The sequence below is a fragment of the Phoca vitulina genome, unplaced genomic scaffold, assembly GCF_004348235.1.
Source record: "Phoca vitulina isolate PV1807 unplaced genomic scaffold, GSC_HSeal_1.0 scaffold6, whole genome shotgun sequence".
Lineage (NCBI taxonomy): Eukaryota > Metazoa > Chordata > Mammalia > Carnivora > Phocidae > Phoca > Phoca vitulina.
Genome location: NW_022589709.1, coordinates 68,691,099 through 68,708,069, shown reverse-complemented (window position 1 = coordinate 68,708,069; position 16,971 = coordinate 68,691,099). Strand labels below are relative to the sequence as shown.

At 42.6% G+C, this 16,971-nt stretch overlaps 1 protein-coding gene across 1 annotated transcript in view; it reads left to right on the top strand.

Annotated features, from left to right (window-relative positions):
• STK32A (serine/threonine kinase 32A) overlaps window positions 1–16,971 on the top strand; it is a 125,327-nt gene that overhangs the window by 75,742 nt on the left and 32,614 nt on the right. The window contains exons 6-7 of the mRNA XM_032404427.1: window positions 7,698–7,735; window positions 15,681–15,770. Coding sequence (XP_032260318.1) covers window positions 7,698–7,735; window positions 15,681–15,770 — 128 coding nt within the window. The remainder of the gene's footprint in view (window positions 1–7,697; window positions 7,736–15,680; window positions 15,771–16,971) is intronic.

Here is a 16,971-nt window from a genome sequence, read left to right as displayed (position 1 = left end):
TCAGGTCCCTAATGCTGTGTCTTTGCTTCCCTGGTTACAGAACAGGTAAATGTGACCTAGGTTTCTAGCTGTGTGAATCCAAATTAAAGGAAATAATGGCAGTGAATGAGCATTGACTAATGCTAAAGAGCAAGGCAGGAAGCCTTGTCATTAAACATTCCGCCTCCGAAGATTACAAGTTGGCTGAAAATCTCAAGTGAGTGGGATGGTGGTATATAACCATGCTTCTCAGTGGGAGTATCTGTACTGTTGGGTCTGTACCATCAGGATAAGCATGATTTCACCTTCCTAGAACAACAGATTTACTCCACGGTAAGACACGTGGAACTTTACTTTTACATTAAAAGAGACATGGCTATATTATAGAGCAGGGTGGAAAATATACATGATTTTCAACTATAAAAAAAAATTAAACTTGCTGCAGCCTAATGTGAGCCACATCCCAGACCCCCAGGTATGTGAGGACATTCTTCTTTCTCCTTAGGAGAACTAAAATATAAACAATTGAGATATAAACTAAGATCTCACCTCACAATCTCTGGTCGTACCCCAGCTCGAGCAGTTGCTTATCATGTAATCTTGGACAAGTAATTTAAACTCTCTGAGCTCCCCTTTCTTTACCTGCAAAAATGGGTGTAATACCTAAGTTAGGGAGCTGTTGTGAGCAATAAAAGATACGTTGTCTATCAAGTAGCTGCTGTAGCATGGACAATAAATGGAAGCTGCTGAAACCATTCTATTAGTCAGGGATAGTACAGCAGTTGGGCCGTTTTGTTTTGTTTGTTTTTTATCAACTCTCCTCAAACCCCTCTTCCTGTGCCTGTATCAGGAATTGCTGATCGATCTTGGCACTCTTTTCTCTTGGACGTGAAGGCCCTCCTTTTCAACATGGCAGACACTACTAACTAAAGAATTGGCCCCATGCTTGGAACCTACTTGCCAAAAATAACCAAGTGAGCAATAGTGGAAAGACCATGACATTTAAATTCCATCTCTGCCATTTATGAGCTATGAGACTGTAGGCAAGTAGTGCCCTTAAGTCTCCTTTTTTTTTTTTAATTTATTTTATTTACTTATTATTTATCTATTTATTTATTTAGGCAAATGTGGATAGTACTGTTTTCCTTTGGCATCTAAATGATAAATCAATGAAGGGAGGTGACTTTTAGGGAGCCTCTGTGAGAAGCCTTGGGTGCTCACAGAGGGTCAGGACTCAAAGCGTTCTGAAAGGTCAGCTGAGCAGGTGACTATTCCCCTGCTGCACCACCCGCCACTCGCTGGATTGCTGTCAAATGCTTATCCAGCCTCAGTGACAACATCCACGTCACATTTTAAGATTTCGTGATAGTTCACGCCAACTTTGGAAGTGTCTATTAAGAAGTCCTTTCTCAGATCCTGACTTAAGAGCTTATTTGTATCTCCCTCAAGTGCTCTCTACTGAAGAATTGTCCTCTTTTTTCACGAAAGGGTCATTAACATCTGGTTCCTACCACCCTTCCCCTTTACCAAAGAAACCTAGCTTGGTTGGGTGAATCTCTTCAAAGTTGCTTGGGTTGTGGGGATCGGAGGAGAGCGAGATGCTGAGATGGGGGTCTAATGCTCTAGCTTGTGTTTTGCTGAGGGGACATACAAGCTAAATTATTACGGCCAATGGAGGGGAAATTCAGAAGCCATGGGAGAAGACATCTGAGAGAAGAAAGGCATGGGGAGTGTGCTGGTGTCTTCAGTGATACTTGGGGAAAAGAAACACAAATTCAAAAAGGGATACTGCGTAACATTTTCATGGATGGGAGGATGGTAAAATCACTGCCCTCATCACCCGATTAATATATAATGGCATTGGACCTGTGTAGTGGGATGACAAATGAAAAGCAGTGCTATCCACGAAAAGCCATTACACCCAAAATGAATATGCAAACAGTATATGTTTATATAATGTTTTATAAATACTAGTATTTATATATAGCATTTATAAATAGTACTTATAAATACTATATGTGGAATATGTATTATACATTATATTATTACAGAATATATTTGTAACTCATATCCCACTGAACAAACTGTGGGAAATGCTGGAGTTGAACAACAACAACAAAAATAAGCAGGCAGAAAGCTGCTAAGAGAGTAAATCTTAAAAATTCTCACCACAGTAAAACACAAAAGACAAAAAAACCCACCGTAGCTATGTTTGGTGATGGATACTAACTAGACTTATTGTAGTGATCATTTCACTATGTTCTATACCTGAAACTAATATAATGTTGTATGTCAATTATCTCTCAATTTAAAAAAATGAAATTTAAGTAAATAAAAAAAAAAGAATCAGCCAGTTAGTAAAAAAGAGATGGAGGCTATACGTGGTCCATAATGTAACTCTGGCACTCTTCACTACCGCCCCCTGTTCCAAACCATGCATTTCTTCTTACAATTACCCCTTACACCCTGCCATCCCCACCTCACTTGTTTTTCTTTACATCTGTTTATGTGAGCAATAGCCTTTGTGTGACATCTTAAATAATATATTATAGAATCATATGTATATTTTTTCCCTCTCAAGAACATGGAGAGGACCCAGTTTAAGAGTACATTATGTAACAAAGAATTCAACCCAAACTGTAGACCTGTCAGAAAGCCACAGACACTGAAGGGCTTGATTGTGGTTTGGATACACTGATTTTCTTGTTCCCTGTTCTCACAATACGCCATATCGGATTGCAGGGTGAACAACTTGATTCCAGGGTAGGTACAGTGAAGGGATGTAATTAGCCTATTAAGTTCTGCTAATGACTTGTAAAGTCATTCAAGTGAGAAGAGCAGATATATCAGTTCCGCCTTGGACCCTGCCACAGGGAGCATTGTATTTCTACGGTGCTATTTATAGTTGCCACAGTAGGGCATCAGCTGATTCAGCCTTTCCTGTTTCAGCAAATCAAGATGGAATTAAGAATTTCTACAGAATGTGTGTCCCTAGAACTGCAACTTATAAAATATAATAAAATGTAAATATAAAATATATATAATATTTAAAATCACAGTACCAAATGAAGTAACTTAAGTAGAGAGTAGTTGTATATACGACTGAGCTCTGGGGAATCGCAGCATTTAGAGGTTGAAACAAGAAGATACCAGCAGACAAGACTGAGGAGGAATCTCTGTGGCAGGAGGAAAAGAAGGAGAAAGGGGTTTTTTGCAAGCCACAAGAATAAAGTATGTCAGAAGGGAAGGAATGATCAGCCCCCAGAGAAGTTAAGCATGATAAAAAACAGTGCAGCCAATGGATGTGGTGAACTGGAGGTCATCAATGTACCTGACAGCGGCAATTTCAGGAAGTAGAGGGGAATGGAAGCCTGGTTAGAACAGCTGAGGAGGAGAACGGAGATGCTGTTTCTAATTTCTCACCTATTAACCACTCAATCCAGAGTTGTTATTGCAAAGGAAAATAGTAAAATGGGACGATAAGTGGAAGTCACTCGGCATCAAGGAAGGTATTTCCAAGAGACTCAATCATAACGTACTTCATACAAGAGAGACAGAAAGAGAAGGTGTAGGAGAAGGAAGGAACACCTAGCTGAGAGAAATCCATGAGAAGATGAGAGGAGATGAGGTCCAGAGCCCCTGGAGAAGAGCTGACTGGGGTAGGTGCAGGGGCTTTTCATCTAGTATAACTGGAGGCAAGGCCATGAGTATGGATATAGAAACAGGGAGGTTGGTAGACTTAGTGGTAGATGGTCCTCTTGTCTTCGTGAAGTAAGGAGGTTCAGTCATTAACTGAGAGAAAGTGGGAGGGAACGTGGAAGAAACCTGAAGGCCATGGGAAAGTGTGCAGTGCTCCTCTTGGAGAAGGCATCTCGCTATGGCTTGGCACACGGGTGCTGGCTTGAGATGTGGGGCCATGAGTTTGAATGAGAAGTCAATATTACTATGACTGTTTCTAGGAAAATTCAGGAGCTTGGGTGTAGGTGAGAGGAATGGGGTTGTTGGGTTTAACCAATACTGGGGTTTTAATAGGTGAGAACAATTGAAGGGGGTAAGAGAATTAAAGATTTGTAAAGGAATGTTAACAATGGCTGGGGAAGGGAACTGAGGAAATGAGTGAGAGTTGTGATGTATGAATGCGAAGTGACAGAATCAATATTTAGTGGCCTCAGGGTGCTGCATGTGCCAGCTTGGGAAGTGGATTGGATAGAAGGTGAGGTTGGTCAGCGGGCGGGCTGTTGTAACAGCAAAGGGACAGTTAGGACATAGGAGTAAGGAAACAACTGGGGTCCACAGATGGAAAGATAACTGGAGGTAATTTGGGGAAGTGAGTGCTAAGGGATTCAATGAAACATCCACAAAGACATTGTCCTCATCAGGAATGATGAATAACAAGAGAGAGAGGGAACTCATTGATGACCTGCTGATGATATGGAAGTTGTAAGAGTCCTCCATATATATCTTAACCAAAGAATTTGGTCAAAAATGCTAAGTGTTGTGCTTTTCCAGTGCCTTTTAGTTCATAGATAAGCTTCTAAGAGGTTCATAGTTTAAAATCGGATTGACATCTTTGGCTGTGGACAATGCCTGGATGATATTTCTGAAGATGACTATACATCAGAAGGTCCTAGAAGTCTCTGCTTGTTTTTGGACAGACACCTAGGCCCGGCCACAGAGAGTCCGACTGCCTCAGGACTGAACTAGGTCAGAGAACCCAGGTTGTTTACAGCCCTGCCAGGTGATTCTGAATGTAACCACAGAGTGAAACCATAGTATAGGTCACCTTAAATGAAAGAAACGGCTTAGAATAAGTTCTCTCATACTTAGTATTATTTGACCAGGCTAAAGAGATAAGGAAGTGCTGCTAAATTTCGAAACTAGAAAATATCAACTTGTTCTATCAGGAATTTTAATATAGTACACAGGGTTTATTTTCATTCATATTTTCATTCTTCTGGTATGTGAATAAACAATGTTAGCACACTGCAGTTTACCCCATAGTGACTTAGAAGTTACCTCATCACATTTTGGGGAAGCTATGTACTCAGAATTTGTGTTTATACACTTTATTTTTGTTAAAAGTCCACTTTTTAAATATTTGTCTTATATTTTCCTCTTATTCCTTCTCTGAATTTAGTAGTAAGCATGCCCCTTTACCACCGTAAACCTTTTGGCATAGTTCCTTATGAACTTTCTTACCCTCTGCATCCCAGAAAGAACTAGATCTCATTTATATTTCCTATATTCTAGCACAGTGGCTTATCAAAGTAGTAAGTATTCGATGAATGAATGAATCTAAGACTGAAATAAGAAGTATCACATGAGCTAATCTGTTACCTCTCTGATCTCTGTATTATTCTTTAAGCTTCAAGGTAGTTTCTGGGAAAGGTAGTGGATATAACAAGATGTGGCTTCGATACTTAAGAAAAATGATGTTCTAGGATTTCATAGAAAGTTCGCGACGTGTCAAACCCACAGCAAGTCATTTTTCTCACCAAGCCCTCATAAATTCAGGCAAAGAAATCATTATACTAATCTTGCCATACCCAAGTGTCTTCCCTCCCAGCAGAGCTCCATGGGGCCTCCTTTTTGCTGATGCTCACTGGGGCCGGTCTGGAAGAAGGAACAAGAGCCTAATACCTGGTTTCCATCAAGTTTTGAATTGCACAGTATTTGATGGCACACCATTACTGCTCTGGTATATCCCATTAGGATTAACCTTCTTGAATGCACTAGAAATTCTCCTGGTATCATTTAGTCATTCATTTACTGCCTACCAAGCACTGTGCGCCTATGTAATGGAATATGACATTAACCTAGAAACCATCCCTGACATCAGGAGTTTACGATCCAGTTGGGAAAACATAGATACAAGCATGATAAATGTTCTGCTGGAAGAAGTATACCACGCAGAGCACAGAGGAGGGGGAAATGACTCAGAACTGGAAATTCAGAGAAGGCTTCCTGCAGGAAGTGGCATTGGAGCTTTGAGTCGAGGGATGAATCTGCTTTTTCTGAGGCCGTGGTGAGAGAGCTCTGATTCAGGCAAAGCAAAAGCAGAAGGTGGGGGACGCAGGGAGCATGTGGGGGACCCCAAGTGTTTGTGTGTGGCTGGAGCACAGGAGCCAGATGATGAAAGGGACTTTATTTCATACGAGTGAGTTTGGACTGCCTAATTCTGGAAACAGTGGAATCCATCAAAGGATTTGGGGAGGAGTTTGCAATACGGAGAGAGTTCAGCCATAGAAACAGGCAGTTTGAAACCCCCCGACACTCTCTTTTAGCCAGTTGTACCCTGCACCAGAGAAAAATGTGCCACACATACAGATGTTCACTTATGAAGCCAGAATTCATGTTAGGAACCTCACAAGCAAAATAAGAAAATATTCAAAGTTCATGAGACTGTCCATGCACCTGCACATTGGTGTGGCATATACTTCGTGCTGCTTGTAGGTAAGGGGCTTGTTATTCGTTAATATTTTCAAGAAAAGGGGATCCTGACATGCTTGGTCTGTCAAAGACTAAGGTCACCTTATTCTGGTGACATAAAAGCCACTTGACTAGGCTGAAAATGCGTCCCCAAAACCTATTGCAGAATTTTATCTTTAATGGCTTTTGTGAATTTAGGCTGAAGGACTTCAATGGTGCATTAGGGAAGGGCAGTAAAACCCTGGGAACGCCAGAGCAAGGGCCCTTAAAAACGACAATGCTGTTCTCTGCTTGAGGAGAGCTGCTCACGCTAATACTCGTGTCATGAGGACTCTGAAAATGCTGCAGGCCACTCCTCTAAGTATTTACCATCAAACTACCCCCTTCTCTGGAAGAAGGTGAGTTTTGTTCTCTCCTATGGATTTAAGGATCTCACTAGTGTCTGCAAGACGAGCCCCACTCCTTTAACTACCCCAGCAATAATATTTATTAACTAGAGGTATTCGAGCTTCATCCTTAAAAAGATTCTAATTTCTTCAAGTTTAAAATATAACCATATTATGTATCATTTTTCCCTTGTTTTGTAGAGTCTTGAAGTTCAGTCCAGTGACACAGATAAAAATGATAACGAGTACTACTACCTTATGGCAATTTAATTGCCCCTGTGACCCTAGGAGCTATACTTACATGTTTACAGGTCATATGCTACTTAAGAATTTAAGGATGTGAGCTTTCGAAGAGGAAAAAATGAAACAAGACGAAACCAGAGAGGGAGACAAACCCTAAGAGACTCTTAATCTCAGGAAACAAACTGAGGGTTGCTGGAGTGGAGGGGGGTGGGAGGGATGGGGTGGCTGGGTGATGGACATTGGGGAGGGTATGTGTTGTGGTGAGCGCTGGGTGTTGGGTAAGACTGATGAGTCACAGACCTGTACCCCTGAAAAAAATAATACATTATATGTTAATTAAAAAAAAAAAAAAAAAGAATGTGAGCTTTCGAATGAGAGAGACTCAAGCTCAAAGCCCAATTCTTCCTTTTACTAACTCTGTGACTTGAGTGAAGTTGCTTAACCTCTTTAAGCCCCTGTTTTCTGATCTAGAATTTGGGGGTCTTCATGGTAACCGAGTTAGAGATTCACCATGGTAACTGGATGAGATTGTGAATGATGACAGGCTAGCTCATTGTTCCAACCCTACTTGGAACTCTTGTGTATTTTCACTTTTACCCTTTAGTTCTGGTTTGTTTGTTTGATTATGAGCAACTTTCTCTTTTCCTTTTACTTCCCTAGGGATATGAAACCTGACAATATTTTGCTTGATGAACATGGTAAGTAAATGATTTGTTTGCAATCAACATGACTTGCACATAGAAAAATCAGAGGGGGAAACGAACCATGAGAGACTATGGACTCTGAGAAACAAACTGAGGGTTCTAGAGGGAAGGGGGTGGGGGGATGGGCTAACCTGGTGATGGGTATTAAAGAGGGCACATACTGAATGGAGTACTGGGTGTTATACGCAAACAATGAATCATGGAACACTACATCAAAAACTAATGATGTAATGTATGGTGATTAACATAACATAATAAAAAAAAGAAAGAAAAACATTTAGTACTAGCAACTGGTTGATTGCTACAGCATAAGTAATTGGTATAAATGTCATACATTTGCATTAACTGCAATCACATATAAAAATGGAGATTTAAAATAAAATTTAAAATAAAGAGTAAAAAAAAACCTGAAAAAAAGAATTAAAGTTAAATAAATCAAAATAGATGTATATGGAAAAAATAGGAGGAAGAATGAAAATAAAGGAAAATAAATAAAAATAAATTTCTACATTTAAAAAAAAAAAAAGAAAAAGCATGTCGGACAAAAACAATTACCCCAGCAAAGGAGGATTACACACGGAAAAGGCCCTGCTTGATTCAGTTGAGTTCTATGCACAAACTTGATTTGATGTGTAGGAGGGACAAGATGGGTGAACTTCATTATTCTAGCAGTGGCAAGGTACCCTGGGATACCCTTAAATAACATTATATTTAAATAATGAAAAAGTCACTCCCTTTTCAACTTTGTTAACACTTCTACTGATTTCTTTCAAGAAAACCATCACAGTTTTTTTGGTGCTAATTTGCCTTAATATCTTTCTAAAAATCATTTCTCTTTTTTAATAAAGCAGAAAAGGCCTCAAGCTCAGAGCACGTGGCAGGCAAGAGTATCTACCAAATGATTAGTGACACCATTTTGTCCTCATTGCATCTACTTTTATGCTTTTCTTCTTATGAGGGAAAATTGGTCTCACATTTGCAGAAGATATACCAAGTTTTCAGTTCGAAGATTTTTCAGTTTAAGAAAGCTCATCAATTTAAAGAAAAAGAGAAAGCGGACAACAGTGTATGAGGCACCTAGATGGGAAAGTGATATGGGGATTTGGCAGTAACCATGAAGGTGATCAGTGAAAGCTAGAAACCCAAGAAACACAGATTAAGGATATCCTGAGAGCAAGCTTTCACCAATAATGATTAATATGTATCGTTTCTTCCCACTGTTCCTTTTAATGTATGTTTGGGTATACTGGTCCATCAGGGCAGACCCGTAGGACACGCATCCTGCAGGTTATAAATGTTACAGTGGCACTAAGATCTTTCTGATGTGCTCAGGAAGCTGTTGGGTGAGGGAGTCCTAAGTGTGCAAGGCTCCTTATTCATTTGACTTTTACAAAAGGGATTTGCAGTGGGTCTGCAACTCCAAGTACCATCCATTGCTCATTACTTATTTACCTCGCTGCGTTTTCAACCTGATTTGCCAGACCTCACCTGTGCTCAGAGGGCTAGGAAACACTTTTGTGTATGACCTCTAATTTCGAAGCTCAGGGTCATGATTTATTTATGGACTGTCTACAAAGATTATTTCCACTTTCTTCCAGTGCCTACTTTCTTCCTTCCCTTTACTGCTTCTGACATTCGGGAGCAGATTCTCGGACTCTCCAAAATGTGAGCAAGAGTGAGCCTTGGCGTGAAGGTGACATTCATGAGAACACTGGCTGTCCATGCCTTAGAGAGGAGGCAGGAGCCTCTCTGACCCTGGTGCAGATAAACTCTGTGGGGCCTCACAGTTGTGAGGAGGGCCTCCCCACCCCCGTAGAGGCCGCCTCTGCACAATTTAGAAAAAGGTTCTCTGTCTCCCCACCCCAGCCTTATGAAGGTGCGTGGCTGGTCAGGCAAAACACAATCTGGGGTTCTGTCCCCACCTACTCCCTTTTCTGGTTGCCTTTGTGTACAATATATTGCTCTACCACTTGTTGAGGCCCCGAATGGAGACATTTGGGTCCTGTTGACCACAACCTTTTCAAGATTTACCTTCCATTCAGAGAACAACATTTTCATCTTGGCCCTCAAACATGGCTTCATCTTATTTCCACCATAAGGTCATCTGATCCTCTCTCATTCAATTTCTTTCCCCTTCTTATTTTCTGGTCAACTTGGTGATTGTAGATTAGAAGAATGGTCCAGAAATAACTTAATCTTCAAGTTTACCTGCCCTTAGAAACCACCCTCGTGAAAGAATAATTGTGTAATATTATAGTTAAAAGCATGGATTCTGGAGCCCAATTGCCTGAGTGGAAGACCCAGTTCACCCCCTCACCAATCACTAGCTCTGAGAGTTTCCACAGACTGTCTAAACGTTCTCTGAGTCTCAGTTTTTTGATGAACCAAAGGAGTAATTAATTCTTAGAGTCACTGTAAAAATGAACTAGCATACTATTTATAAAGTGCTGATTGCAGTGTCTGCCACAAGGAAATCACTCAGAAGATAAATATTAGTATAATTCCATGAGGTAGTGACTTTCTCCCCTAAAGAAGCAAGCTAAGGCTTCCACATCTTGTTTTATGTGGCTCTGTCTATAGCAGGTGGTCAGTGAAAGCTGGGCCCTTACCTGTCTTTCTACAGAATTATTTTGGTTCCAGAAGGGATATGCCAAAGCTTCTGTGTGTCTACTTGTTAGCTCTTATGTTTATGCAGTTTTGTTTGGCACTAATTCTCAGGCAGCTACGCCTTCAGTGGTCCGTTCTGCTTTTCCATCCTGGGCGCAGGGGGCTAAGCCCAGTTTGGGGGGCATTTTACTCTTGCTAAGGCTGGGGCTCTGTTGTTCAGGGCGTATGAGCGGCCGTCCAACTTGGCCGGAGGGATCGTCCCAGTCTACACCTGTTACCTGGTGAACTATTTACAAGGACGCTTTCACTATTAAGGTTTTGGGTTTCAACGATGAATTAATAGGACTTTTTTGTATTATTTTCTCATCCTGAACTCGAGAATCACCGCAGTTAATAAGAGAAACATTGTTTTGGAAAGGAACAGATCTGTGAAGGGGATAGAAGCAAACAAACAAGAAAGAGAGCTATTCTCTAAACATTGTCCTGGGGATCCCCTTCTGAAGAACAAAAATTTTTAAGGTTATTTACTCTCTGTTTATGCAGGTTCTGAGAAACTAAGGCTTTCTGGCATTGCTCAGGGACTGTAATTAACCACTCTTAAATGAATACATCCCTGATAACCCCCAGCCCTAAGCACATTCTGTAGAGTTACTCCTGTGAGAATCAGCTGCCCCACAAATCAATGGGTGCATTTTCGAGTGTCTGCTGGCGTGATTTTCCATGTCTCCAGTTAGAAACCCTCATTTGTCCTCTCCATCCACATTTATAGTGTTTCACCCCTGATGGGCCATCACACGCACCTTTTGCATGGGGATTTTAGCAACCGTGAAGGATAATTGCCTATCTCTGACATGCCTCCTACGCCTGTTCCCCCAAGTGAGCTGTGTATCACACCACGTTGCTTACATTCTAATTCAGCGCCATTCGGCGACAGGCAGAAACTTGGTTTTATTCTTACTGATTCATATTCATTCATATTCATCAGAAAAGACTGATACTTAAAGGAGCTGAAGCCCTTTGTAAAATGGAGAATCTTCCCACCGTGTCAATGAACATTCAGAATGGGAGTGAAAAAATGTTTTTAATTTAGAGCATACCTGTTACTGTTCTCCTCAAACGTCTCATTCACTAGCTCAGAACCCAGGCTGACATTAGATCTCAGATGGCTCATCATCAATCGTCCTGATAAATATTTTCATATCCTACCAACTTAAGTACCCCATCCAATTCTATCAATTCCACAGTGTCTAAGTTTTTGTGGTTGTCTTAAATTATTCAGGAAATAAATGCTGCATCCAGAGGAACAATAATGTCTGCCTGGCATATCTGAGGAAATGATAATTATGGCATCATCTATAATTTAGTTTCCTCAATATCATCCCTAGTCCCAGGGAACAGAGAAAGGCAAATACTCGGTCTGGGGGTTAGGAGGAAGCACTAAGCATGCTATCTGAACAGCTTCTTCCTTGCCGGCTCCCAACACAGGACTAAAGATATAGTGGAAAGCATCTTTTTTAAGAAAAAAAATTATCTAGGGGCACCTAGGTGGTGCAGTCGGTTAAGCGTCTGACTCTTGGTTTCAGCTCAGGTCGTGATCTCAGGGTCATAGGATCCAGCCCCATGTCGGGCTCCATGCTCAGCATGGAGTCTGCTTAAGACTCTCCCTGTGCCCTCTTTCTTTCTCTCTCTCTCTCCCTCTCTAAAAATAAATAAATCTTTTAAAAAAATCGACCTATCCCTAAATACCTATATCTATATATCTATCTATAGGCATCGGTGGATACATAGATAATAAATATATGAAGAGAGAGAAAGAGAGAGAATAGCAGTACCCTATTCCCAATAACCATATTCACTAAGTCTCAGCTAGTGCCTAAGGATATGCATTTTTTTTTTTAAGATTTTGTTTATTTGACAGAGAGAGACACAGCGAGAGAGGGAACACAAGTAGGGGGGAGTGGGAGAGGGAGAAACAGGCTCTCCACTGAGCAGGGAGCCCGATGTGGGACTCAGTCCCAGGACCCTGGGATCATGACCTGAGCAGACGCTTAACGACTGAGCCACCCAGGTGCCCCAGGATATGCATTTTTAACAAGAATCCCAGAGATGTGGCACCCAGACTCTCAACATTTTGGGGTAGTGGAAATGTTTGAAAGCTGGGGGCAACCCCTGCTGACTGGTTATGGCGGCCAGGAGTGCTGTGGTGGTCAAGATCCTCAGGCAGAAACAGACAGAGTGAGAAAAAGGTAGAAGTAATGACAATAATGATAGTTGAATTAAATGACTCAGTGCTATCAATTCAAATTTTTAGTGTGCTTCTGTGTCTCAAGGTACAGAGGTGAAAAGAAAAGGCAAAAATGCTTTTCTAGGGTACCAAATCAGGGACTTTCTGAGCCTTGTATCTGAAAAACTCCACACTGAGGCAGTGGTTCTAACTGGGGATGGTTTTGCTCTACATCCTGTCTCCACGGGGGACATCTGGCAGTGTCTAGAGACATTTTCATGGTCAGGATTCCAGCCAGGAGTGGGCAGTGCTATTGGCCTCTAGTGGGGCTAGGGCTGTTACTGAACTTACTACCATGCACAGGACAGCCCCCACGACAAAGAATGACCAGGTCTAAGAGGTTGAGAAACTCTGTGTAAGGGCCTGAGCTGATGGTCCCCATTCCCAAGGCAATTCCCGTGACCCTCAACCACCCAGTGACTGAAACTTCTCCTGTGAGCCAGCACTTTTCACAGCACAGGGGGGGAACCTGGCAGAGGGATGACCAGGTACGGGAGCATTCTGGGCCTGGAACTGAGGTTTTGGCCATTGTCTATGGGCTCTGTGGGGTTCTGCTTGTGTTACTTAGCTAAGAGCACCGGACTCCAGGTTCCAGCAGATCCTGGCCTTCAGACAATTTCTCCCCATCCATACTGTGCCCCCTGGCAGGGAGACAAACTCTAAGCCAACCCGGGAAGGGATTGTTTCAGTTTATCCATCTCTTTGGATAAAGCACAAAAAGTTTGGGGAAATTCATAACTCAGTAAAGGAGTCCTGCACCAAATTCTCAATTCTAATCCCAGCTCTGCTACTTCTGAGCCCTGTGAAATTAACCACAAACAACTTTTCTATTAAATAGGGACTATTTCACTAGGCTAAACTGTTGGAAAATGGCAGTTCATCAAATACATGTAAACACTACTGAAAGATAAAATTCAGCATTCTATCAACAAATTCAAAAGATATATGATGAGTACTTACTGGGTCGGGATCTTCTACCAAGCCGGTCTTATTTTAAGAGTGGTCTCAAACTTTACTGGGTGTCAGAATCACCTAGGAGGCTTGTTTAAGTACGAGGGTCCCACCCTCAGTTTCTAATTCAATAGGCTGGGGGTAGTGCTCAGGAATTTGCATTTCTAACAGGTTCCCAGGTGGTGCTGGTGCTGCTGGTCCACGGACCACACTTTCAGCACCACGGGGCTCGAAAACATCCTCTACCTTTTATTTCTACAAGAGCACGGATAATCTCAGGATTGAGTTGGCTCCGGACATCCACTCAGACTAAAGTAGAGGGTCCCATGCCTGGCCGCTCATCTGCATCACCTCTGGAGCTTCTGGTTGTTTCTAGCAAGGATGCCTGGCTCTCCTACGGTCCCAGTGCTAGCCGAGTCTCAGCAGAGTCAAGTCCAGTCATGTGTGTTCGGCAAAATGGCACGGGGGTTTCTGATCATGAGAAAGAGCAACAGTTGAACACTTTCTTCCTTCCAAATGCTAAGTTCTTCCACGGTATTATTTTATTTGATCTTCCCAATAAACTCATAAGAAAATTCCTGTTGCCAACCCAACTGCACAGAGGTGTCACCTTTAAAGGTAACACCGTGAGTTAGTGGTCAAACTTGGACTTGAAGCCAGGCAGTCTGACTCCAGAGAACAAGCTCTTCTTAACTACAGTGTCTCCAGGCTGACCTCATTTGTATCAGTGAGCCACTTGAGCATGACTCAGGGGGAGAAAGAAAGAAAAAACTGAGACAACCTATACTGTGATAGAAGAGTTCCCAGAATTATCTGTTGGTACCATTCGGGCAAGAATATCTTCACTTTCAACCCGACGAGTGCTACTCTTACTTTATTAAAATGTCATCACATCAGCGACACAAAACACTTTTTTGCACAAAACAAAACCCCAGCAACAAAGGCAGTGAGGTTTGTCTTCAGCAGCACGCTGGATGCTGTCAGGAAGCAGACTGAGAGGTTTGGCAGTGAGGAGTGTGGGCTGGGAGACACGGAAGAAGGATCAGATGACATCCCCTCCAATAGCAGCCGCGTCTCATCAGAACCACAGAGCAGGGAAATGGAAATGCCAACCCTTCAAGGGCCTCTGCAAGCGTATGAATTTTGTGCCAACAGCTAACAAATCGGGCTGTCTGCCTGAGCAGCTGCTACTGCCCTCTTCCTCCTTCCGGCTGGAAATGCAGGGACCCTAACACTTTGCAGGGGCTGCTCCGTGAGGAGCGGAGGTATGAGACCCACACTCTATGAGTGTCAGAGCCGAGAGAGACCCTAGAGATGAGCTAGTCCACCCGTTTCTTTTTCTTTTCTTTTTCTTTCTTTTTTTTTTCTTCTTTTTTTACAAAAAGAAACTTGGGTTCAACATAGAAAAGGGACAGAAAGGCTATGATATATTAGGGGCAGAGCTCAGGGCAGAACTCGGGTCTCTTGGCTCGCTGCCCAGGGCTCATCCTACAGCCTCTGTATAAATAAAACTTGACTTTTTTGCCCTGCCTTCCCCTAATACATTATTCGTTGGGGGTGGGTAGAGGACAACCTCAACGATCAGACAAAAAAATACTCATGATATGTCAGAGAACCAAGGAGGAAAAAGGACTCTTGCTTGGCAAAGAAATAAATACATGTATCCACATTTGTGTCAGCTTTAGAGTAGCGATATTTATCTCTGAAAAAAAAAAAAAATCCCCTAAGAGACACTTGGAAAAACGCTTGAAAACTTGATACGTAGAATGCCTTTCGGCTGCCTCCCTCTTGATGCTCACAGGTGTCACCAAGTTAAAATGTTGCCAACAAAGAAATCGTAAGGGGACTTTCTAGAGTGGGAGCTCTTAACCAGGCAGCTTAAAAGTTTCTGAGATTGGACCGCAGGTTTGCCAACAGATACTCCGCTGGTTGATGACCACGCTGGTTGTGAGGGCAGAAAAACGGCGCTGCGACTTGCACACTTGCACCCGGCTCGCGAGAATTGACAGACTAAGCTTCCAGAGGCTGTTAGAAGCATGGCTGTGCCGCGGAGTCGGATGGGGCTTACCGTTCTGTGTGCTGCTTTTGTCTCTGCAGGGCACGTGCACATCACAGACTTCAACGTCGCCGCGATGCTGCCCAGGGAGATGCGGCTCACCACGGCGGCGGGCACCAAGCCTTACATGGGTACGGGCTCCGTGAGCGGCGGTGCTAAGAGCAAGGCTTGGCCATTTTGTTCCCGTAGACATTTATTCCGGGTCCAGTCATCTGGAGGCACTTGCAGCTAGGAATGCCAAGTTCCCCTGTGACTTTACCTGGGGAGCGTCTGAGTTCTCGGGTCTGAGGTGAGCCTCAGGAGGCTCCATTTAGCAAGCGCCCAATCTGATCTTGATTCAGGTCGAAGCACGCTTCGAAACACTGTTTAATGAGTTTTCGGGACAGCTTCTACCCACTTCCTAACAAAGAATAGTGGTTGATTGAATAAATATCTGCGAATTGCCTCTGGGGGCGTGGCACGGTATCCGTGGCAGGTGATCCTGTAAGTGAGCAAAATACACAAGGTCTCCGGCTCGTGGAGCTTACCTTCTAGTGAGAGAAGTTTTTAAAAATAGAATCAGGGGCACCTGGGTGGCTCAGTCAGTTGGTTTCGGCTCAGGTCATGATCTCGGGGTCATGAGATCAAGCCCTGCATGGAGCTCTGTGCTCAGCAGTGGAGTCTGCTTGGTCTCTCCCTCTCTGCCCCTCCCACTCACAAGCTCTCTCTCTCTCTTTCCTAAATAAATAAATAAATACATAAATACATAAATAAATAAATAAAATCTTCTTAAAAAATAAAAAATAGAATCAAATAGAAGTACAGTAATAAGTCGGATGGTGATAAGTGACATAAGAACTGCTATACCCATCATTTACATAACCCCGCATTACACACATAGGAGTGTAAAGTTCACACAGCGCCTCCCAGATGTCATTTTACTTTTAGTTTTAGCACCATGACAAACCCATGAGTTCTCCTTTTTAAAGATGGGGAACTGGATTTTGCCTGAAGATTCAAAATACACCCCGAGGGTGACTAAAAGGATAAGGTTAGGTGCCAAAACTGTCAATAAGGTCTCACATTTAATTATGTTAACACTCACAAATTACTACAAATTCTTAAATGCTCTTGTTGGAGCATCTCTGTGTAGACACCATTGTGGCAGAACTAGCCTTGTCTCCCACCCATCCCCAGAAATGTAAAGAGACAACTGCTATCCTTTCCCCAAAGGGATTCAGGAAGAGGGGCTTTTCCGCTCTCACCACCTAGGACAGGTGAGTCAGATCTCAAGAGAATGATCTGGAAAGTCTGTGGGTAACTGTGAGGTGAGTGACTTGGACTTCCATGCTT